The sequence below is a fragment of the Nyctibius grandis genome, chromosome 5 (genome assembly GCF_013368605.1).
Source record: "Nyctibius grandis isolate bNycGra1 chromosome 5, bNycGra1.pri, whole genome shotgun sequence".
NCBI lineage: Eukaryota > Metazoa > Chordata > Aves > Nyctibiiformes > Nyctibiidae > Nyctibius > Nyctibius grandis.
In genome coordinates, this window is record NC_090662.1 from 14603432 (window position 1) to 14628703 (window position 25272).

Sequence of the window (25272 nt, forward strand, 5' to 3'; positions counted from 1 at the left end):
CTAGACTAATGTATTTGTCCTTCTTGGAAAGAAGGAGCTATAATAGAAAAGAACTGCATGTCTCTTATGCACATTAAAATACAGGGCTGTGTTTAGTACTGTAGAATACTATTTATTTATTAGATGTGGAATGCAAAACCCAAAGTGCTTTTCCCATTGGGATAAAATACTATTGATGCTGAAGAAATCACTCTCTAGTTTGAGGGTCTTTTCCTCAGTAGGTCAACATTCTCCTTAAACATACTAAAATTAAGATTAACATTTTCTTACTACTCCTTTACAAGAGTTATAAGTTATGTATTTTGAAACTGTGAAAATGAAATCCTGAAATTCTGTTGTTAAAAGGAGGCTGTTATGTTTTGATCTGTAATAGAAAGTAAGTCCTAGAAAAGAAAGCGTAGTGTTTAGTGAACATGATCTCTGGAGGTCATCTGGTCCACCTTCCCCCCTCCAAGGAGGATTATGTAGGCCAGACTGACCAGGACCATGCCCAGACAGCTTTTGAATATCTTCAAGGATATGCTAATATACCAAGGTATATACAAGATCCCCCCTGAGCCTTCTCTTCTCCAGGCTGAACAGTCCCAGCTCTCTCAGCCTTTCCTTGTAGGACAGATGCTCCAGTCCCTTAATCATCTTTGTACCTTTTGTTGGACTCTCTCCAGCATGTCTATGTCTCCCTTGTACTGGGGAGCCCAGAACTGGACACAGTACTCCAGGTATGGCCTCATCAGTGCTGAATAAAGGGGATCACCTTCCTTGACCTGCTGGCGATAATTTGTCTAATGCAGCCTGGATACCATTTGCCGCCTTTGCGGCACGGGCACATCGCTGGCTCATGTTCAACTCCACCAGGACCACTAGGTCCTTTTCTGCCAAGCTGCTTTCCAGCTGGGCTGCCCCCAGCATGTACTGGTGCCTGGGGTTGTTCCTGTATAGGTACAGGACTTTGCACTTCTCCTTGTTGAATTTCATGAGGTTCCTGCTGGCCCATTTCTCCTGCCTGTCCAGCTCCTTCTAGATGACTGCATGACCTTTTGACATATCAACCACTTCTAGTTTTGTGTCATCAGCAAATTGGTGAGGGTACACTCTGCTCTGTCATCCAGATCATTAATGAAGATGTTAAACAGGACTGGACCCAGCATTGACCCTGAAGTTCACCACTAGTTACTGGCCTCCAACTCAAGGCTCACAGATGAGCAGTTTTACAGAATTTATTGAAACTTCCATATTTCATATTATTGACAGTCATGTTCCTGACGAGAAGCACATATATCTTCAGAAGGTGCTTCTATCCCATTAGTCTCTTAAACATTTAAAATAGTAGAGACCTATAGCTAATTGGTTTGCAGGGATGATTAACACAGTTTGATATAGTCTGTGGAAGAAGATGCATAGATGTGGACAGTGTGGATAGATATTTGAAGGGGAAGACCCCATTTGATCTGCAGAAGGTCAGAGGCTTATCAAGGTGAAGTTGTATTCGGAACATTGTATTACAATACAGGATTGACGCAGGTAATGATTTTTTTCAGAATAGAAAAAGTTACCCAAAAGAGACCGTGGCATTTAAAACCAATGGATAGAAGTTTAAAATATAGGTAGAAAATAGATCATTTAGAGGTAAAAGGACAATTTAGTTAGATTTCTTTGCTTTCTGTGTTACATCATTTGTTTTACCAGGTCTAGTTGGCAAGTATGGTAAGAACTGCTAATGATTTTTTTGTAGTACGTGCAATTAGTCTATTTAATGTATACATTTCAGTTTCTCATAATATTTTTCATGTGACAGTCTTAGAACAAGGAAGTAAAACAAGAAAATTGACCAGTCTTTATCAACAAATGATACTAGATAGCCAATTAAGTAGGAATTAAATCTTCCTCACACTTCACGTATGTTGGAATCTTGTACTTTCTCCTATCTTTAACTGAATCATAATATTTTGTGTTTTCCTATTGAAAACAGTTTTGTCACTGATTTTAACATGAGCAAGGTCAGTCATTATGTGCTATTAGGAAAAGTAAATACGTTTTTGCTTAGATTTAAGGAAAGATCACTTGTGCTTATTTCTTTCTTCAGTACTTGGCTTATAAAATTAAGGAAGAAGAGAGAGTAAATTTTGTTTCAGTTTTGTCACGTTTGTGGGCCTTTCAGTGATCTTTAGTCTTTCTCAAGTTATGGGACTTAGGTCTTATTGTTCAAGTTGTACTAGCAAACAGGCTAGATGCAAATAATGGACTGTTTTGGAAAAAAAACTGCTTTTGATTCTTCTGTAAGATTATTTTTAAGGTTATTTAATGAAAACTGAATTCTGAGCATTTCTTATGTGCCCTTTAACGTAGTTTCAGCATACTACTTGCTTCTCGTATCAGTCTTCGTAACTTACTTTGATTTTCTTATCTAATGAGAATTAGTATCTTTGTCAGAACACACTGCTCCTATTTGATCCTGAGCACAGACAGGTTTGCCTGTTTGGGACCAGAGTCAGATTTCCTATTTTGAGTTACAAAGGCTAATATATCTGGTGTCTGTTGTGGAAAACTTATTTTTCATAAAGTGTAGCAAAAACTTTGTCAAGGACATCTTGCTTCATTGCTTTTTTCCCTTTTTTTTCTGTACTAGTAAATTCTGAAATAGCTGAAGTTGCTCAAGAGTGACCGTCTATTCTCTTTCCAGTAGAATGATTCATCCTTGTGTTTCCCCTTGAGTTGTCAGTCCTTAGCAAACTCAGAATTCAAATTATGTACTTTTTTCTTGTTTCTACCTTCAGTTATTCACATTGATCTCAGCTAATACTGGGTGTTATTTAAAAGTAAATTCTGGGTGTATATTTAAAAATAAATTGCTTAATTTTGTTCTGTCATAACTGTAAAACATGTATTGTCTCCATTATTATTTCAGTTATGTATTTTGTTCTGCAAGACTGTGTTACTTAATATAGGGTAATTTTTCTTGATGAAGTATTTATTTATTTAAAGTTGGACATTTTTTGTTAATGACCTCATCTTTGCTGTTTTTAATCAATTTTCTGTTTTTTTCCCTTCTTATTTGTTTAGAGTTATAGAGACATGAAACTTAAACATTGTCTTTAATATACTTTCCAGAAGTGATGAACAACTTTAAGTCTCCTGACATTCTTATTTGTATCTAAGCATTTGTATTTAATATCATATCCATAAAATTCTTTCCATAATTCATATTCTGTTGTTTCCATAAAATATATTTCATGTTATTTCCATAGATCAAAGCTAAACAGGTATTGTAATGTCAGCTTTAGTGTTTGGTTAATGCTGCCGAGGTTCTCTGTGGTTTTGAAACTTTGCTGTATTTTTTTCTGCCACAAGAAACTTCTGTTCAGTGCTGTACTCTGGGAGTCAAAATCTGGCAAGTCATCCTCCCAAAACAGTGTTCTGCTTTCCCTCAAGTTGTTTTTTGGTTTGTTTTTTTTTTACTTTGAAGATAAATGATAATGGCTGGTTTTATAAGACAACAGGCGTGACAGTGATACATGGGAAAGGTTTATGTCGTAGGGGCAAAAGGGTTCTGGGACAGGAATTAGCAGGGCTCATTCGGAGAGCTTTAAACTAGATTCGAAGGGGGATGGGGTGGTAGCTGGGCTTGCACCACTGGGGCAATGCTCTAGTGTTGAGGTAGACCAGGAGGCCCCCCATCCCCCTGGGGTGAAATCAGGGGGTGAATCTGGGATGAAATCGGTGTGCCCAGCTCGCTCCCTGAAATGCCTGTACACCAATGCACGCAGCATGGGGAATAAGCAGGAGGAGTTAGAAATCCGTGTTCGGTCGGGGGGCTATGATCTAGTGGCAATTACAGAGACTTGGTGGGACGCCTCGCATGACTGGAATGTGGTCATGGATGGCTATGTCCTGTTCAGGAAAGACAGGCCGCTAAGGAGAGGTGGTGGAGTTGCTCTTTATGTGAGTGAGCAGCTAGAATGTATGAAGTTCTATCCAGGGGCAGATCAGGAGCGAGTTGAGAGTTTGTGGGTACGAATTAAGGGGCAGGCTGGCAGGGGTGATATTGTTGTGGGTGTCTATTACAGGCCACCTGATCAGGATGAGGAGGGTGATGAGGCCTTCTACAGGCAGCTGAGAGCAGTCTCTCAATTACAGGGCCTGGTTGTTGTGGGGGATTTCAACTACCCTGATATTTGCTGGGAGGCCTACTCAGCCAGCCATCCCCAGTCCAGGAGGTTCCTCCAGTGCGTTGATGATAACTTTCTGATGCAAATGGTGGATGAGCCAACTAGGAGAGGAGCGCTGCTGGATCTGATCCTCACTAACAAGGAGGGTCTGGTTGAAGAGATGAAGGTTGAGGGCAGCCTTGGTTGTAGCGACCATGAGATGGTAGAGTTCAGGATCTCATGTGGCAGGAACAGAATAGCTAGCAGAATCACAACCCTGAACTTCAGGAGGGCCAACTTTGGCCTTTTCAAGCAATTGCTAGGGGAAATCCCATGGGACAGGGTACTAGAAGGTAAGGGGGCCCAAGATAGTTGGTTAGCGTTCAAGGACTGCTTCTTCCGAGCTCAAGATCAGAGCATTCCAGCAGGTAGGAAGTCAAGGAAGGGTACCAGGAGACCTGCATGGTTGAACAGGGAACTGCTGGGCAAACTCAAGTGGAAGAAGAAGGTGTACAGATCGTGGAAGGAGGGGCTGGCCACTTGGGAGGAATATAAGTCTGTTGTCAGAGGATGTAGGGAGGCAACTAGGAAAGCTAAGGCCTCCTTGGAATTAAACCTTGCAAGAGAGGTCAAGGACAACAGAAAGGGCTTCTTCAAATACATTGCAGGTAAAGCCAACACTAGAGGCAATGTAGGCCCACTGATGAATGAGGTGGGGGTCCTGGAGACAGAGGATAAAAAGAAGGCGGAGTTACTGAATGCCGCCTTTGCCTCTGTCTATACTGCTGGAGGCTGTCCTGAGGAGCCCTGGACCCCTGCGGCCTCAGAAGAAGTCAGGATTGAGGAGGAATCTGTCTTGGTTGATGAGGGCTGGGTCAGGGACCAATTAAGCAACCTGGACGTCCATAAATCCATGGGCCCTGATGGGATGCACCCGCGGGTGCTGAGGGAGCTGGCGGAAGTCATTGCTAGGCCACTCTCCATCATCTTTGCTAAGTCGTGGGCAACGGGAGAGGTGCCTGAGGACTGGAGGAAAGCGAATGTCACTCCAGTCTTCAAAAAGGGCAGGAAGGAGGACCCGGGTAACTATAGACCAGTCAGCCTCACCTCCATCCCTGGAAAGGTGATGGAGCAACTTGTTCTTGGTGCTGTCTCTAGGCATATAAAGGATAGGGGGATCATTAGGGGCACTCAGCATGGCTTCACCAACGGGAAGTCTTGCTCAACCAACTTGACAGCCATTTATGAGGACGTAACCCGGTGGATAGATGATGGTAAAGCTGTGGATGTGGTCTATCTCGATTTCAGTAAAGCGTTTGACACGGTCTCCCACAGCATCCTCGCAGCTAAACTGGGGAAGTGTGGTCTGGATGATCGGGTAGTGAGGTGGATTGTGAACTGGCTGAAGGAAAGAAGCCAGAGAGTAGTGGTCAGCGGGACAGAGTCCAGCTGGAGGTCTGTGTCTAGCAGAGTTCCGCAAGGGTCGGTTCTGGGACCAGTTCTATTCAATATATTCATTAATGACTTGGATGAGGGATTAGAGTGCGCTGTCAGCAAGTTTGCTGATGACACAAAACTGGGAGGAGTGGCTGATGTGCCGGAAGGCTGCGCAGCCATTCAGAGAGACCTGGACAGGCTGGAGAGTTGGGCGGGGAGAAATTTAATGAAATATAACAAGGGCAAGTGTAGAGTCTTGCATCTGGGCAAGAACAACCCCATGTACCAGTACAAGTTGGGGACAGAGCTGTTGGAGACCAGCGTAGGGGAAAGGGACCTGGGGGTCCTAGTGGACAACAGGATGACCATGAGCCAGCAGTGTGCCCTTGTGGCCAAGAAGGCCAATGGCATCCTGGGGTGTATTAGAAGGGGTGTGGTCAGCAGGTCGAGAGAGGTTCTCCTCCCCCTCTACTCTGCCCTGGTGAGGCCGCATCTGGAGTATTGTGTCCAGTTCTGGGCCCCTCAGTTCAAGAAGGACAGGGAACTGCTAGAGAGAGTCCAGTGCAGAGCCACGAAGATGATTAAGGGAGTGGAACATATCTTTATGAGGAGAGGCTGAGGGAGCTGGGTCTCTTTAGCTTAGAGGAGAGGAGACTGAGGGGTGACCTCATTAATGTTTATAAATATGTAAAGGGCAAGTGTCAAGAGGATGGAGCCAGGCTCTTCTCAGTGACATCCCTTGACAGGACAAGGGGCAATGGGTGCAAGCTGGAGCACAGGAGGTTCCACTTAAATTTGAGGAAAAACTTCTTTACGGTGAGGGTGACTGAACACTGGAACAGGGTGCCCAGAGAGGTTGTGGAGTCTCCTTCTCTGGAGACATTCAAAACCCGCCTGGACGCGTTCCTGTGTGATATGGTCTAGGCAATCCTGCCCCGGCAGGGGGATTGGACTAGATGATCTTTCGAGGTCCCTTCCAATCCCTAACATTCTGTGATTCTGTGATTCTGTGTAAATCTGTGCCTTGGTGAACCTATGCCTACTGCCCTTTTTCTACATCCTTTATTCTGTTTATGCCTTCTGCAAACAGAATCCAGTCTCTCACAGAATTAGAATTCTTTTATATGTATTTGTGTGTGTGTGTGTGTATATATATATATACAAATAAAATTGAAAATCTAGAAAGGAACTCTATCTTGAGGTGGGGCAGCTAGATTTGCAAAAGGCATCTTTCCACTGTGAAGCATCTCACCAAGAGCTGCTTTTGCATTTGAAGAGTGGGAAGAGGAAGGATTCACTGAATAACATTGGTCCCTGTAAAGTACCCTCAGCTGGTGGTGTTGTACAGAGCGTTAGCAGTTATTCTCCCTGGAGAGGGTCACTGTCCTATCACAGGAGACTCTTCTTTCTTCATAGTGCAGATAAAGGAACTAACTGCGTGTTTTGTTTAAAGCAGAAGAGTCAGAGGCTGGTTATTTCCTATATCTGTTGTCAACAAAATCTCTTGTCAAGGTTACATGGAGTCTCAGTGATCAGCTGTTCTTAAATTTGATTTGGAATATCTGCAAAAATAGCTTTTTATGTGAAAATGTTGGTTTATTGCTACAAAACATTTTCGTTAAAAAGATTGATTCACATCAAATTTTTCTGTTTCAATGACTTTCATTTTCAAACTTACAAACGTTTAAAGAAGTTATCAATAAAATGTTTCATTGTGACTTACACAAGCAGAACTTTTTTTCCCAGTTCATTAATTTCAGTTAACAAAGAGTTCATTTTTTTTCCTTCAGATTTGGAACAGAACTTCTTTAACACAATCTACTGAGATGGGAAGAAAATATTCCCATCCAATTCTAGTCATTATTGGTTTCTTGTTAGTCAAAGACAGTCTAAGTTGCTCAGCTGACTAAATATAAATTGGCTACTTTGATTTCTTTGGAGGGGAAAGTAATTAAAAGAAAGTTCTAGCTGTTGCATAATAATTCTTTTATGTGTTTTTACTTTTGTACGTAATACACTGATCTTCTCCATCTGTGCTTGAGATCTGGCATCAGAAAAGCTCCACAGGAGTGTATTTAGAGCTAAAACTGTATGGCAAGCTTAAGGCATTAATGCTAGACATGCTTGTTATGATTAATCAGCTTCGTTCTCTCATTAATGTTTTTACTTTTTAAAATGGGAGGTTTTATTCAGGTTTGATTTTGTTATTTTAGCTAGTTCTGAAAGTTTGACTGTGGGTTTTTTTTTTATGTACATCCAGAAACTAAGAAACACCCTCTCTATCAGTATTTCAAGATTTCTTGCCAATACTTTTATTTCTAGCAGTGTATCTAAAAAGATATTTCACTGGCTGCCTTTTGCTCACATACATAAGTAATTTTTTTATGCCTCTCTAGGGTTGCTTCATAATTTCTTTGTAATTTTTATCAGCTATAGGTCTGTTCAGTAGTTCAAAAGTTAACTCTTTAGGACTTCACTGTAATATTGTAGAAATTTGTATTTAAAACTGGAATACATGGCAAGTAATTGAAGACTCGTTCTCAAGTATACAGTTAAGGCTTCTTTAAGGCTTTCTGTTTGTAGAGAGGTCTCTTCAGGAAGTTTTGTTATCATAAATTTCAGCTTATAAGGTATAGAAGAAAGTGCAGGTCTCCCTATTCCAGGGCAAAGAACAAATGCTGTTTTCCTATGTATATTAAAGTGCAATGGTTACCTTAAGCATTTGTTTCAAATTCAGATGTGGTGAATCGGACTTTACGAAGCCTGATACATGTTTTTTCTGTGTAACAGCATGTTACAGTGCACAAGTGCGTGTTGTTTCCATGGGGTAGCTTTCCTGGGTAACGTTCTCACTGTGCAGAGTCTGAGCAAATGAGCTCTTTTGGAAACTAAAATACATCTTGGTATTCAGATTTTGTGCTTGATCTTCACACGAAGATGAATCCATCCTTGTAGAAAGAAGGGAATGTTGTTGAGGCCTTGTAGGTGCTACAAGTCCAGTAACAACTGCAGGGCTATGGCCTTGGGACCACTCTATGCCATAATTCTGGACTGGGGAGATAAGTTTTGTTTAGAAACCTGTTTTTCTAAGAGAAGTCTGACATTCAGTAAATAAATGTAAGATACTTCTCAAACATGGAAGAATTGACAAAATCATTTCTAAGCACAAAGAAACATTCTAGCAAATTTTTATTTAAAAAGAGTGATACAAAAGTTCTTTTTCTTTTCTTTTTTTTTTTTTAGATTCATCAGATGGAAGTCTAAAAGCTTCTACGCATCATGGGGCAATAGATGTTTATGTCAGTCAATTAAGAAGAGTGGATCTGAAATCCCAGAAAGGTTAGCAAACTAAAACAATATTTTCTGTGGCAGCTTATGGTGTAAAACAAAAGGGGGTAAGGGGTTTTTTGTTTATCTGTCTGGAAAAAATGAGTTTGTGATTGTTGTTTACCTACATTCTTTTTTACCTCATTATTAGAAAATGTGAAAATACATATAATACAGTAAACTCTGTAAGGGGCAATGATACTTCAAAAGGATTACAGAATTTTTTTATTTTCAATATGTTTTTTTTTCCTGGCAATCTACCCAGCTCAATTCTGCAGAGTTGACTTGGATTACGATCTTCCTTTGCTTTGAGCACAGTTTACTCCATGGTGCTGATATATGTATGTGCAGCGTGACAACCATCGCACATTTACATTTCTTTTTCTGGTGAAATGTCCCATTATTGAAATTGGAAGGTAGAAAACCAAAGATATGGGGGCCATATCCTATCATTCTTCCTCTTTTTTTCCCTGATCACTCACTAGAATTTCACTTCTTAGTTAAAAGCTGACTCCTAAACTTGGATTCAGAGTTTTACAATATCATATCTTCTGAATGGCAAATAAGAAAGCCCTGAATACATCTTGTTAGTCCTAGTTTTGCAAAAACAAACAAACAAACAAAAACAAATGAACAAAAAAAAAAACAACAACAAAAAAACTACAGCATTTCTGTACTTTAATATCATGATACACACTTCAGGTGGTTTAAATGAACGTGGTATTTGATACCCTTCTCTCATCTGTGAAACAATATCTGTGCTCTGTTAAAACCTAGCAGTTATGTAATAATGAAAGAAATGCATGGAAATCACTTGTGTGCCTTTTTTCTGTACAAGCTATTCTAGTTACATTGGTGCAAAGTAATTTATATTATTTTCTAGTTACCTTTTGAATCACTTAGTTTATGCCTCTTTGGATTAGTAGGAAAGAGGAATGTATTTTTAATAAAAGCTAATTAATGTTATTTTCAAAACATTGCCTGACATCTCTTCTGGCAGCACAGTTTAGTAAAGGCAAAGTTGATGGAAGTTCTATTTTCATTTACCCCATAAATTCACAGTAACTGCTGACAGCTGCAGCATAGAAAATGTCCCATTCGTGATAAATCAGCTGCATATGTGTTGGATTTTATGAGTCATATCACTGAGCAACTCTCCAAGGAGGACCCAAAGATGAAGACCTTTTCCCTTTCTTATCCTAATGCTTTTGTGTATCCAGCAAAATTCAGCCCTAAATTATACTGACAGTTACTTGTTCATCAGGACTGTCACAGGCAAGTGATTCTGCTGAATTTAAATTGCATAGCTGGGGTCGCTTTCTGGCTGCTACTTAGTTGTTATAACTTTAGTTTTCTTACCGTGTTCTGCTTCAGCTTTTTGGCATGTATTTAAAAAAACTTTTTAATGTTTTCCTAAAGTGAATGTTGGAATTGAGTAAAAACTAAGGAGCATGTATACTGAAAGTGTATTCTGAATTTCAGTAGGTTTTTGTTTTAATGTGTAGGGTGCAGCTCCCAGACATTGTGACTGAGTGATTCCAAATATGACAAACGTGGGCAGGTTGGGGGCCTAGCATCTCTCTTCAGTCTGATGCATTGAAGTACATATTTAGGGGAAGCAGAAGTCAGAATTTCTGTTTTTAATCACTAGGGTAGAATTATTCAGGCCACCAAAGCTGCAGTTTTGCTAGTAGTTTACATTTTAGTGATACATAGTCTAAACTGGTTAGTCACTTTTGAGACTGCATCTGTTCAAGGATGTGAACAGCTGGGCCCTGTGCAGTAACGCAGAGACAATCGCTAGTGTCAACAGTAGGTAAGCTGCATCTCATCGTTCCAGAGGAGCATTTTTTTCATAATGTGCCATGCAGTTGCTGGATTCATCATCAAATCTGATCTCCTGTCCTTGCTCAGGGCTGTAAATACGCAACTAGAAGATGAAATTGAGGTCATAATACTTGTGAGATCTATTAGATTTGCTTCCCTTGATCATTCCTGTAATATCCTCTAGCAAGAGCTGTTGCTAGCAGTATATGTCAATGTTAATTTTCATGTCTGCCAAGGAATTACTGTGACACCATTTTTCACCTGTGACATATAGTATTCTGGTTATGATAAATGAAGATATATTTGTTTATCCTTTCAGAGACCTTAAAAGAGGTTAGTGTGTCTGAAGGCTCTTAGAAGAAACAACAAATGATTACTTGATTCAAGTTAGCTAAATAACTGCCTGTTTTCATGCTTTGATCTCAATGTTAAACTAACTAGCTTTCACTTAAATTTATACCAGGTTCTATTACAGTCAAGGTACCTGCCTCTCTCAAAGCATATTTACAGTTGTCTGGAAGAAAAGTGGATGTGAGCTCAGAGATCCAGTTAAAAGAAACACAGAGTGTCTCCAAAGACGATCACGTAACTATAAGTGGTAAGGCTTACTAATCTTGGCTTCCACTTAATGTCTGTCTAGCCTTAGTCAAAGGCATCTACGTTTCCTTATGAGTTTATTGCTCTTGGCTGATTCTTGTTTCATCTGTTTTGGGTTCAGATGTTTGCTTGTGCCATTGTACTCCCCATGTTACTAGATGACTTTTTCATTTTGTTTGGTAAGTGACTTGTGAATGCAAACAACTGCTTTTCTAACGAAAGTCTTAGAGCCAAATTCAGCCTCAGCATTATTCCAATGAATTTGTGGGAGGTAATCCAGGGTTGAATTTGACCCATTGCTTTGTTGGCTTAGACAGTCGCATATAATAAATTGCCAGGGAATGTCTATTAAAAATATAATAAGTTTTCTCTGTGACTGTTGGATGAGAGGGGGAAGTAAAAGGGGTATATGGTGTATTTATAAATGTACAGTATACATGTTGAACAGTGCAGGATAGGCTGAGAAATGATGGGTGGAAGATAGCTAGGAGAAGAGCAGAAGAAGCTGGAGCATGGAAGAATAGAGAGTACATGGAAAGGTGCCTGCAATTACTGGAAGCATTCTTCTAATGCATTTAAAATTGAGCTTGGGAATCCCAAGTCTTGCTGTTTCCTGCTTTAGAAAACAGTTGTACAATTCATTGTCAGGGTGTGTATTTCTCTCCTCCTCTCTGGACATGTCTATCTAGAAGTTAAGGCTGTTGCTGTTACCAATTACTCAGTTTGCTCAAGAGGAGACGTTAACGTAATGTGTCTGAAGGCTCCAGCTGTTTTTGAACGTGTTATGTCAGTATGACCTGATATGATAGCGGATTGGGTGAGGCTTTGAGTTTTTCTTTGGTTTTAAACCTAAGAAAATATGCACAATGCTTCTTTTCCTCCCCCATGTAAGATGATAATCTCAAAGCCAGGAAATGTTAGACGTGCGTGTACATAATTTTAATATGTAGCCTGCTTATATAGAATAGTAGTCTTGAAATGTATAGGTGTATATCTTCCTGTCTTGAACAGTAACTAGCATTTAAATTGACTAATGCTTATTAAATACAATTTTTTAAAAAAACACGTGGTTAGAAGTTCTCAGGCTAGAAACCTGTGGAAGGACCCCAGATTCCAGCAAGGCTCTATGGAGTCAATTGCCTCAGCAGTAAAACAATGCATCTGCTAGTGAAGGAGGACCATTGGCCAGGCAATCATCTCGTCATTCTGGCAACGTTAAAGATAAGAGTGGTGTTTCAAATATACACAGCTGAATGGCTTCTCTGGTTTCATGACCCAGTCAGTGTCTAGGCAGGACAGTCATTGCTGAAGCAGATGCAATTTTTCAGCCCACCATTCTGTATGGAAATGATCTTGGTAGTTGAGGCCAAAAGTGGCTCTGATCCGTTAACCCTCAAATATACATATCCCAAAGGCATGGAAATCAGCAAGAGTTCTGCAGAGGCAACAGCATTAGGCCACTGATTATCAGTTGTTGCCCATTGCACAAAAAATTAATTAAACATAGATCTTAATTGATCATAATACAGGTGAATGAAAAATAGACCCCGGAATGGATTTTCTGCAAGATATAATTCAGCTAAACTAGTGCTGGCCTGAAGTAATGTATCTTCATCTGCCTTTATACCTGGCATTTAGCTTTGATGAGTGTTTTCTCACATAATGTAACCAATGATTTATAGCAGCTCTCTCCTCCTTTTTCTTCACTGATCAGTTAGGAGCAACAAATGTGAAGAGAGATGAAGCAGTTGATTTCAATGTGTGCTTTACTCCTTTTCTTACCCTTTTGAAAACAGTGCCTTCCCTTTCTTTGCCAGGTCAGTAACATTCCTTTGGTGTGGCAAGGGAGATGCTTCCTGTTTCTCCTTCTCTTTACCTTATCTCATGGGGACAGTGTATTCTTTCTGCAGGCCAAGTACTTGGCCCCTCATTCTCAACAATCTCTTCTTCTTAAAGTTCTTGTACAAGTAGATTCTGAAATAATTAAAAATCATTTAATACTGTTTCTATATCATGAAAATATTATCCACTCTTGAAGTTTTAGGTACAGTCTATAGCTGTCCTTCTGCTGCAACTAAAGAAATATAAAATGGAGAGAGAAGAAGGGTTTTGCCAAGTGGAAAAAACCTCTGTATCACAAGATCATGGCAATTTAGTTTTTTTATGCTTCTGAGCTCAAAGGTTAGTTTAAAAATAGATGATTTTTCAGAAACTAGCCAGTTCTCATGTGGATAACACAGGAACCAGCTGCTTTCAGGAAGCTTTACTTGCCTCTGGGAATGTTGTGAGAGATGTTAGAGAGGAGGCTCTCCAGTGGGAAGACAGGGTAGAGTTCTGTGAGTTGGGTAAACAGCACCTAGTCTATCACCTGCTCTAGGAAAGCTGTCCCTAGTGCCATTACAGCGGTTATGATGTATGTCATCACCTTGCTTCATGGCTCCCATTTCCACACTGAGCGGGGAAGTCAGTACACTACAATCCCACAAGCAGTCACATCCAGGGTTTTGCAAGATAGCAAGGAACAAAGTGGGATTTAGTCAAAGCAAGAAGATGGAAGCCTGGAGTGAGCGATCTAGAGGCAGTGTGAGAGTGTGAAAAGGTGTTTTGCTCTTTTAGAAAAGGAGGGGACTTCCCTGCAAAATTGGGACACTTGCCGAGAAAGGGAAGAAACTAGAGAGCCGTGCCAGGGAGTTTACTCTTCAGAGTAATTTGCAAGGATAAGGCATCTGTTTCCATTGACATCAGTAGGCACTCTTAGAAGTAGTATGTATGGTATAAGGAAATCTGTTATAAAAACAGATTTTTCATGGTAAGTGCTGGTCCAGCTTCCATCTGTGAAAGCGTTTCTGTGGCTGTCTAGTTCGAGAATGCTTGAGTTACTCCAGTTAATTTCTGATGGCAATCATGTCAAGGCATTCTTCTCTCCCTGCCAAGAGGGTGGGAAGAGAGGATTCTCCAGGTCTGCCTGTATTCTTAAATCAGCTGATTTAAGAGATAGTTAATGATCTCTACTATATCTGGAACTATATATGGTAAGAGGAAGGATAGCAGGCTGAAAAGTGTCAAATATTCAAGCAGAAAAGGAGCTTAGGAAACTGTCATGCCAAAGGGGTTACAAACATGTTGAAGGGCGGGGTTAAAATTCAAATAATCTTGATTTATATGCTTTTTAGGCCATTTTTCCAATAAGTCCTTTTAAGGTCAGAGTACGAAGGTAGGCATAATTACCTCTGTGGTCTGAAGAGGAGGAATATTTCAATAAAAACATCAGTAAACAATGTTGCACGGTTGCAAAAAATAAACAGTGTATTAACATGACTGTTCTGTAAAACTCAAAATAATCTCTTGGCTTTACATGGCATTAGTAATACTTTGCTGGAAGGTGTCCAGTTTTGAGTACTGTACTTCAAAAAGGGTGTGGACAACTGTAGAGACTCCGAAGGAGAACACATGATGAGAAGCCTAAAAACATGATTTATGAGGGAAGACTGCAAAAAAGTGTTGTTTTTGTCTAAAGAAGAGAAGGCTGAGGGAAGATAAGATGCACTTTTCCAGTACGTAAGGAATTTGCTGCAGAGGTGAAAGAAATAAGTTGTTCTCTGTCCACTGGTGATAGGACTAGAAATTATGATTTGACCTTACAGTAAAGAAAACTTAGCTAAATAGTAAGATAAACTTTCTGGTAGTAAGCACTTGCCTGGTGAAGCCATAGGACTGTCAGTACTGCAGATTGTGAAGAACAGGCCAGGCAAGCATGTCAGGTTAAATACAGTGCATCCTCAGGAGGTTGCTTCCAGCCCTGTTTTCTCTTGCCCTAAGCTGATGTGACCATCTGCTCCCACCCACTCCGCAGTAACTCAAAGGAAGGTTATGAGGCATGAGGGTGGATAAATTTGGGGACTAAATGGATGCAGCCAGTGGGCACGTTTCTGCCCACTTCCGTTGCCAGCTTGTGTGTTGACAACTGTAAGCTTGCTGAAAAAAGTCTTGCAATTGGTCAGAGACTTTCTTTGGATGCTTGTAGCTGATGGTGTCAGTTTCCAAATCTAATTGTCTGGAATATAACCCCTTTCTTTACACTGTGTAAATCTTGTGTCTGAGTGGTGCCAGGGACTCATCTGATTCCAGCTCTTTCTCCATCCCTGGCCCCAGTTCTAGTGCCAAGTTCGTATCCAGCAGCAACCTTTGACCTGGTGCTATCCATGTGCTTGGTGCCGAGTGAGCTTTTAACTTTGGCAGTCACTTACTCCATCTGGTTTTCAGCACTTGCATGAGTGTCCTTGGTAAAAGTCCCACAGTGTCACAAGTGCTCCTCAGAGGTGGTGGATGTTTGTCGTTGTAGGTTATTGTGTTTCCCTATTCTTGCTTTCTCAAGCTGGCAGACCAACCTCTCTGTATTTTTCTGTCCTCTTACAAAGAACATACTCTTTGGGAATGATTGTCTTCTTCCAAGACGAGACATTCTTGCTCCCTGTTTCATCCAGCATGACAATAGTTGCAGCAGTTAACAGGATTTTTAGCTTGTGGTACTAATCCCACCCCATCTACAGCACTAGAGCTTTGCAGAGCCAGATCTGAACAGTGTTCCTCTCAGAGCCATGCCTTCTGGTGACCATGCACACAGGTAGCAGGGTGCTCTCTTTCATGTTAACTTATGCCTTCCCTCAGATGTCTATCCTGGAGATGGAGAGGAGTCTCCTGTTGTCTTCTCTAACCCCTTTTCTCCTGTGAAAGTTTCCAGGTAGATGTTGCCTCTACCTTATGCATTGATCCGGCATCCAAGTATTCTTTTGATCACTAGGAACTCCTTAGATGGCCTTCCTCCTCATGTGCCTCTAGAGACAGTCAGCCTGTCTAATTACCAGATTCCTTTGCAAAAATGGACAATGATACCACTGTCCTATCTCTGACTTTTCTTGTTTCTCTTAACTTATTTTCAGGTAGATTGTGGTGGGAAGCACCTTTCTCCTTAAAACAATCACTCGCTTGGGCATGCACTGAAATAATAAGACCTTCACATCTGCCTGAGGTTAGATCTGGATTCCCATCTGGAACACAGGGGATTTAGACAGGTGTTTCCTACTTCAGGTAGAATAACTTCTCACTGCTCACACAATGGCTCCTCATCCAGTAGTACTGGGAGAGCAGCCTATAAAGTGCTGTGGACTTACCCTGTGGGATTGCTTCCAAGCCAGTGTGCAAGGAGGGAGCTGACTGCATGAGTCTCATACACTGCATACAAGGCTTTACAGATGTGTTTAACTGCTTTTGTTATTAGAAATTCTATATTGTTTACTCTAAGGTAATGTCTATGGTTTTTAGCTGCCTGGAGTTCCAGGGTTAAACACAAACACAGCTGAAGGGGCAGTGAATAACGTGAGACAAGCAACTTGCCTTTAAAAGGGAAATAACTGAAAGAGCTTGTATTATGGCAGTCTGCTGAAACTTAAGTTTCTTCTGAAACTTAACAGCTGTCCGAGTGAAGCACTCCTTCCCCACTGTGCAGCTGGCTTGGGCCTGTTGCATTCAGTTACGGTTCTGATCCCAGGAGTAACACTATCTGCTGCCGTGTCCCTCCCTGTTTTCTCTGCTCTCAAGGCACTTCTTCAAAACTTTCCTTCTTTCCTAGAAGCAATTTTTATTGATTCTTTGCCACTAGAATTGAGTGGGAAGAGCTTTGTTTTACAGTGTCCCTCTAAACACTGTCCCTCTGAAGCCTTGATCCTTAAGCAGTATCTTAAAAAAAAAAAAACAAAAACAAAAAAAACCCCCAACAAACAAAGACCCAGGTTGTATCTGGAAAAGGTTACATTCCTTCAAGTCAAATAGAAAGTTCATCCAACTTTTATAAAATACGCTAGATGAGATCCTATCCTACAGATTTTTATGGGTCTCAACTTGCATTTAACTCAAGCTGTTCACAGCCTTTTTGAGATATACCACTGTCCCAATAATACCAGTGAAAAACATTTAAAACATGGTCATCTTCGTGTGTTTTATGATGTGAAAATAGAGCGCTCTATTCACTTGCCTTCCTGGAGACTGACGGAGTTAAACAGTCAGTACTTCACCACGTAATGTTCTGCAAAGGTGTTGTCTGCCATTAGAAACATATGGAAAAAAAACCCAACTTTTTCCTGGGCATTCCATTGGAAAAGTGGCGGTGCAGGCTGTTGGCTTTTGTGATTTAATCATGCTAGCAAAGTCATCCTCAAAATCCATGTATGTTCCCACAGTATTCAAAGTACAGGCAGTGAGTACAGTTAAGACCAAACTGTCATCAAAAGGTCTCCAACTAAACCTTGTTGCTTGATTAGCCATCATACACAAAGCTGTTTAAATATCTTAAGCTTGATTTGAACCTGCTACTAGTCATAGGCTTAATAACCTTGAAATGGTTTGAAGATCTTCATCCCTAGGGAGTGGAACTTGACACTCCCTTTCCTGCAGGCAGTTTGATATTTTCTGCATTCCCTTCACAGGCAAATCTCCAAAAGAAGCATTAGGAACAAAATATTTTTCTAAGTTCACATAGCAAATTCAAATGAGAAACAGAGCTCAGACAATAACTGAGCTTTACAACAGCTCTTGTTAATTTGTTTCTGTTTTACTTCAAAACTCTTCTTTAACTTTTCAGCAAAAGCAAAGCAGGATATAAGCAGTGCATGAAACTTCATTTACAGGGCTGATTCTGTGCTTGAGTGTCTGTTCTTGTACAGAAGTACAAGCCATAGTGACAAAAACATGAGAGAGGAATTGTGACCAAGCACTCCAATATGCACTTTCTGGAAATCTGTCTCTGCCCTGCATTGATTGTGTCCTCTCTCCTTAGGGAAAAAAAAAAAAAAAGCTGTATTTTCAGTGCTCTACGACTCTGTTAAGGAATCAGGTGAAGTTTTCCTTTACACTTCTTTGTTGGTTCATTTTTTGACACCTGGAGGCATTTTCAGACTGATCTAATGTTTTAAGGGTTACCTCTAATTAAAAGAGATAATTTTTGTTTTTATTTCTCATCTGTATTCTCTGATACAATACTGTTGCAACTCGATGATTCAGGAAAGCTTTCTGAGGAATTGAAGTTTCAGATTTTAACAGATTTCACGTACAACACATTTGTCCAACTTCATGATGATCATCATAGATTTAAGTCCATAATTAGATGGGGGGCAGAACTGTGGATTCGGCCTTACAGTAAGAATGATATGGAGACCGAGTGCGATTAAGCCTGCTGCTGCCTGGAGCAATCAGGAGTGCAGAAATTGTGCTAGGACATCCACATGGAGATTCTTGAAGGCATGTTGTAGTCTTATAACAAAGGACACTGAAATACCTCTTCATTCAGTGGGAAAACTCCATCTGTGTTGGATTCCTCTGAAAATCCCATACTTCTAAACAATGCCTGCTAGTGCATTGATGTGGGTTTGGCCCATAACCTTTAATTAATCCCACTTACAAGTACCAAAGCACTGAAACACTATTGAAAAGTTCTGGCACATAGGCTCAAGTTGTGGAAACCGATGCAGTGATGTCAGTTGGAGTTTCGCCACTGGTTTTGACGTGGCCAAAATCTAACTTCAGCTGTGTTACAGGTCAGAGCAGAGCATGTTTGCAAAATTGCTTCAGAATCTGCTTCCCTGCCATCCCTCATGCTATTCCAGGCTCAAATTAGTTCTAAACTTAGAATTCACTCAGTCACACGAACGCTAAAGAAATAATAAAAGACATTTTGCAAAGATAAACCAAAGTGAAGGTTGATCTTGTGATAAAGGCACTGATTTGGGACTTAAAAGGTCCCAGTTTAATTCCCAATTTGGTTATAAACTTTCTGTATAAATTTGGAAGGTTGCTTATTCTCTCTTGGCCTCAGTTTCCTAATTGTAAAATGAGGGTAAGTTGAACTTGCTCCTTTGTCTGTTATACAGCAAGCTGTTCAGAGCCTGACCGTGCATACTAAGTTTTTGTGAAACGTGTAAGACAGACATCTCAGGGGTAGGTTTTTTAAGCCAGTAGCAACGTGTCTGGTCATCTAGAAAATCAGGTCTTACCCATGTCTCTTTTCCATGTTTACAATAAAGATGGAAACTTTTCAAATTACTTAGCCAGATGAATGTCTAATGTAGACCTATTTCCTAGCCCATAATAAAAACTATGGTACTGTATAGTAAAACCCACAACTTTATTGTAATAACATGTTATGGGAAATGAGATTAATGCAAAAAACTATGTCAAGAATGAAATGTCAGAAGCCCCTGTTAAAAATATACAAATTCTACCAAATAAAAGTCTTATAAATATTTCCAGGGGGCTTGAAAAAAGGTAATGTGAAGATATGTTTACCGTGTGTCAAATTAAAGAGAACTCTCTTTTCCAGGTCACATGAATCAAAGGAGTGAAACAGACAAATGGATTAAGGCTGACACACAAAATGGCAAAGTGTGTCTTAAAAGCCAAAGTTGGATCCAGTCTGTCAAGCTGAAGAGTTCTTAAAGGTGAAATAGGCCAATGAGATTACATCAAGAACTTGTAAAGGAACGTTTCTGTAAAATTATGAAACTTTGTTGATGCATATTATTCATATAAGAGAGAAACAATATTAAAAATGAGGGCATTTTAGCCCAGGATTTGCTAGTGACAGTGGCTGGTGTTTAACAGGTCTGGTTTACTTTTAGTGCCTTTTGGGAATGACAAGATCTTACATATTCAGAAGTTGTATAACTTGACCCACTTACCATGTCAGTTTAAAAGCTGGTAACTCTCAAACAAAAGCTTGGAGTCATCGTTTAAAAATAAAAAGCGTTTTCAACATCTGGTATTTGAAAATACGAAACTTTACTTCCAAGATGACATGCTCTGCAAGCTATTTTATATTTTTAAATTAAATGTCTCAGTACTGTGGGAATTATACTAGTTTATGCAAAATGCAGAGGATTTTCTTCAATCAAATTATTTGCATCGTGGATAGGATAAAACCACTTTCAGAACTGTAGTTCTTACTTGGTCTTCTTGTTTGGTGTTTGACCCCTAAGCAGTTTCTGCCTTGTCAATGGGTACTGTATGTGTAAAACTACTTCTATGATATGACAGAACTCACTCCATGTCATCCTCAACCACTTATTTGTGGATAGAAATAAGAACTCTAGCTATGTCTACCACTGTTCATCTGCAAAGAAGAGCTTTTAAAATAAATACTCAAAAGTACTATGGATCTGTCTGATTTCAAGGGGGAACACTCCACCAGCTGGACTTCAGATAAGAGTCCACATGAACATTCCCCTAGAGTAAAAGCTGCCAAAGAATGGAAGTATTGGCCTAATAAATGAGAACTGTAGTTGTTTATTTGCTACATTTCCAGTGACTTTCAGTCAGCCTTGCCTGATGGGACTGTAAGCTCTTTGAGGCAGAAGGGCAGAGGAGGGAGGTGAGGGAAGTGTGTATGCACAAGGGCATACATGATTTTTGTGGAGGATTGTGTGTTACCGTAGTACAAACACACAGTAAAGTAAATGAAGCTTTTAAAAGCCTTTCCATATGTATATATGGCACCTTATAAAAGAAGTACTGAAATTTGTGTTTTAAAACTGAAGTGTAAGAATTCCTGCCAGTGGAGTGGATGGAGAGTAGCAAAGGGGAGTTCAGAGTGTCAGCTCAGGTTTTAAGTTGTGTATATGTGTGTATATACTTTAGATCATAACGGTACATTATGAAATGAACTTCTTCTTTCCCACAGGATTCCCCAGGGGCTATAATAGCCCCTGGCTGATGGACTTCAGTAGTCAAGGGCAGCATTTGTACTATAATTCAGGGTGGTTAAAAACTCCACATTCTGTTTCCCGTTGTGTGTACTGTTTGTTTGGATGAGGTGGGCACTGATGTGTACAGCAAAATGTATGTATTTTTAATATAAACACTAATATATAAAACATTACTAATATTATTACTAAAAGCAATATAATATTACTAGTTATTGGTTATTATTATACTTTTAAAAGATACAAAATTAATAAGTGTATAATGGTTTTAGGTTTCCTGAAAAATTTTTGAAACTAATTATTTCTGTGCACTGCTGCAGACAAAGTGAAAGTAGCACCTCTAAATTCACACTGCATTGAAAAATAAAAACAGTGTAGTAGATATTTCACAAAATCAAATCCATTTAATGGTTCCGTTATTCACACGGAATACAAATCCTGTCAGCCTCTGTGATTAAGGTCGTGCTTTTTGGGACTGCTGCATCAGCAATTTAAGGGAGAGCATAGTGAGAAAACAAGTATTTCTTCCATGTTCAAAAGAAGGCAACCTAAGGCATTCATATTCTGGAACCAGCTGGAATTAAACATTAGGACTGCTAGTTACTTGCTTAAAGAAGTTTAAATAAGCCATCAGAAAAATTGTGCTACCACTAAAGCCACACTGATTATATTCTTTTCAGGCTAATAAAGGTTGAGACCAGCTAGAACTTTAATGTTAAAGGTCAAGAATAAGCTGAAGACAGACAAATCTTTGGGAGTTTCCCCAAAGGCATTTGAGTCATGTCTTGTTCTGTTATAATGAGGTGAAACTTTGTATTTTTCTCTAGACAAGGAGAGATTAGTGGGTTATCAGTAATTAGGATTTGAATGGCAAATCCCATGTGTGCTCTTTTTTTTTTGTCCATTTGATGAGAAGGCATGTTCTTGTAACTGGAGAAAATTTATCCTTTAACACTTTTTTCCTCTGTGCTCCTTTTTGTTTGATCCTCCTGACCCCATCAGCTGCCAGCCAGCCCGCAGTTCAGATCTGCAAAAGCAAACATCACCTTGCTTAGAGAGTTGAAGTCAGCCTGAGAGGCTTTTATGAGAATTAGGGCTCTGGGCACACAAGTAACTGTTGAGAAGTGGAGAACTGTGCTTAAATGTGTACATATAGTTGTGTATTAAGGAATCAGTAGTCACTACCTCTTCGCTGTTCTTCATTGCTCAGGACCACTGTATTTGATGAGTACCAGCCGTGTCAAATGTGAAGTTCTGTGGGAAGTCAGAGTGTTTATGTCCTGGAGAGGACCTTCATGGCAAACAAGAACCCCAAACACACGCAGATTTATTTATTGCTTACTCTGCATGGGACTACAAAAACTTCTCATTAGTGAAAGATGAAGACAGCTTGAACCAACATCTGAAAGTTAGCAATGTTGTTCCAGTGCGGCTGTCTTGCTTGAAGGCATACACACTCCCGGGAGAAAGATTTGCAATGCTTCCTTACTAATTCAACAAACAGCCTTTTATTAAAGTATAATTAGTTTTAAGAAAAATAATATAGTGTTCTTTTCGTGCTCTGGTGAAAAACCCTTGAACTGTAGAAGATGCTCTGTAATTTCTTCATCTTTCATTTTGAAGAATTTGTTTATTCAGGCTCTAATGTGTGTTTTTTGGTGAAGGTGAGTATGTTACCATCCCGGTCATATCCAAGCCAGGAAGGAGGGTCAGCATCATTATGTTCTTGTTTCTCCAATTTGGCTGTATATTTCAAGACAGCTTGTCTGCAACAGAAGTTAAAAAAAAAAAAAAAAATGACAAAAGTAAAAAAAGAAAATTGCAGAGGCTGTTTCCACAAAGAACACTAAAAGCTGTTTAGTGATCAAAAGTTCCTTGTTTTAACTGAAGCTATCAGTATTATAGGAGGTGTTGTGGAAATTAAAAAAAGATAAGTGGTTAGGCCATAGAGTCACAGAATAAATTAGGTTGGAAGGGGCCTCTGGAGCTTGTTTAATCCTGGTCTCACTCTAAATGGATCCAACTAAACCAGGTGGGTCATGGCTTTGCCAGCTGAGTTCTGTATGTCTCTAGGGATGAAGATTGCACAGACTCTCTGGGATCCTGTTCAAGCGTTTGACCAGCCTCCTCATTAAAAAATAGTTTCGTTTTATATAATCAGAACTTTACATACACCACTTGTCCTATCAGTGTGCCTGTGAGAAAAGTCTGACCATTTCTTCTCTTCTGTATCCCCTGATTAAAGTTATAGACAGCAATAAGGTCTCGTCCAGCCCGAGCCTTCTCTTCTTGCGACTGAGCAAAGCAACTCTTTCAGCCTCTCTTTACACATCAGGTGCTCCAGCCCTTTTACGGTCTTGGTCGCTCTTGTCTGCCTGGACTGGGGAGCCTAAAACACAGATTTTGGGACTGAGTAGGCGATGCTGTTGGAATAATAGCATTGTGTTTTGAAGAAAACATAACACCAAACAAGATAAATAAACCAGTTGCACCAAAAGATCTCACAGTGTTTCCAGAGTGGTTTTTCATAGCTATGTAGAAGGCTAGGGGAACTCTGCAGGTCCCTATCTCTGTTTTGTTTTTCTTTGAGAAGTCTCTGTGGCACCTCCAAGTATTTTTACCCTTTCCTGGTTCACCTGCTGCTTTCTTTTTGGCTAACCTCTCCACTTGTACTTATCTTCTGTCACCCACCTCTTTTTGAAGTGTATTGTTTCTAAAACTGAATTGAATATGCAACAGGCAGCGTTACAGAGCCTTACTGTTACCTGCACTGGCCCCGAGCTCACCCCGAGGCTGTGTTTTGCAGCTTCTGTGATAGCCAAACCAGAAGAGAATTGCTTATGATGTCCAAATCCACCCATGACCCCTCTGACCTCCCTCGGCATTTTGTGGCTGCTTTACAGCATTAGAACACAAATACAATTAGAGCAAAATGACACCGAAATAGGAGAAAATCAGGCCTGCTGAGTGAGACGCTCTAAAAAAGAAATCAAAGAGCAACTCTCTCCTCTCCCTCCTTTCCAGGCAGTATCAGTCCAGCAACTTTCATTGCTTTCCTGAGCGGAAGAAACTCAACCCGCCACTTTCAGCCTGTTGAACGTCTCTTTCTTTCCATCATTCCTGCGCCTTGGCCGTCAGCCCGCTCCCGGCTGCGCAGAGCACCCGCCTCCCCCGGCGTCCCCCCTCGCTGGCTCCGCACTCCAGAAAGCTCCCCCAGGCTGAGTGTACTCCTGTGCTCGTTGGGGAATGGCCAGCTCTCCGCATCTCCCGTTCTCTTCAGGAGATTCAACCTCATCTGGTGTATCACAGCCACAGCAAGGCAGCCCTTCTCCCTGCTGCCCAATTTCCTAAGCTCTGTAACAATCTAATATGTGGCATCTAGACAATAATAGGAAAAAATCCAAATTAAAGTGGTCCGTTATCTGCCAGTAATGCTACTACAGTATTAGTAATATTGTGGGGTTTTTTTCCCAAAGTGAAAACGCTGAAGATGGTTCCAGAAGAGGCAGCCGTGCACAGCTGTAACGCTTGCACCACCACAGCAGGAAAGGGGAAGCGGGGAGGGGTGCAATAGGGACAGAATTAGTGAAGCAAGGAGGGCTCCTTTTCAACTGCTGCGGGATATTTTCTTTAAAAATCTAACACTGACACACTATGAGCCACATGAACACAAAGCTGTATCTGTTTTTATATTAGGGAGGCCTGTGCCCTTGAGGAATGTGTGCACAATTTATATGAGCCATAAGCTCTAAGCTATAAAATAAAAATCAACTCATGCAAGTCCAAATTCCTGTTTTTCATGGAAACTGCAATGTATAGCGGCTGTCTGAAGCATGTGTAAGGGGAGCTGTTACTGCTTTTTTGGAAACTTATGCTGTCCCATGCCTGGAGCTACAGTTGATTAGTTTGCCAGAAACAGCCATTCATTTATCATCCACACATGGCAAAATAGATTGTTTATTTAAGATATACTGTACTATAACAGATCCTGCTTATTTATTTATATAGTGTCTTAAATGAGCACATTGATGAATAAAAGGGTTTCAATGAGTAATTACAATTATCTTTGGCAAAGCAAATATCTCTTGGTATAAGTCAGACAAAAGTACTGGCCCAAACACATGGCTTGAGCAGCACTGGACTATGTATAATTGAATCCTTACCCAAAGTTTCAATACCTTTTACTAAGA

General features: G+C 40.3%; 2 protein-coding genes across 7 annotated transcripts in view; one reads left to right on the forward strand and one right to left on the reverse strand.

The window, feature by feature from the left end:
* FAM185A (family with sequence similarity 185 member A) overlaps positions 1 to 23579 on the forward strand; it is a 55122-nt gene extending 31543 nt beyond the window's left edge. The window contains exons 6-10 of one of the 6 annotated variants that reach the window (XR_011048204.1): positions 8826 to 8921; positions 11200 to 11334; positions 19705 to 19822; positions 21061 to 21218; positions 22293 to 23579. Coding sequence is in view for 5 of the 6 variants with exons in the window: in XM_068400963.1 (XP_068257064.1) it covers positions 8826 to 8921; positions 11200 to 11334; positions 16274 to 16401 (359 nt within the window). In the remaining variant the exon portion in view is untranslated. Of the gene's footprint in view, positions 1 to 8825; positions 8922 to 11199; positions 11335 to 11454; positions 11517 to 16273; positions 16417 to 19704; positions 20532 to 21060; positions 21219 to 22292 lie in introns of those variants that run through there. The other 5 variants (XM_068400967.1, XM_068400966.1, XM_068400963.1 and 2 more) reach the window with 5 other exon arrangements.
* The window catches only part of FBXL13 (F-box and leucine rich repeat protein 13), a 93134-nt gene continuing 90441 nt past the window's right edge, over positions 22580 to 25272 (reverse strand). Inside the window, exon 21 of the mRNA XM_068400962.1 lies at positions 22580 to 22848. Coding sequence (XP_068257063.1) covers positions 22713 to 22848 — 136 coding nt within the window. The 3' untranslated portion in view covers positions 22580 to 22712. The remainder of the gene's footprint in view (positions 22849 to 25272) is intronic.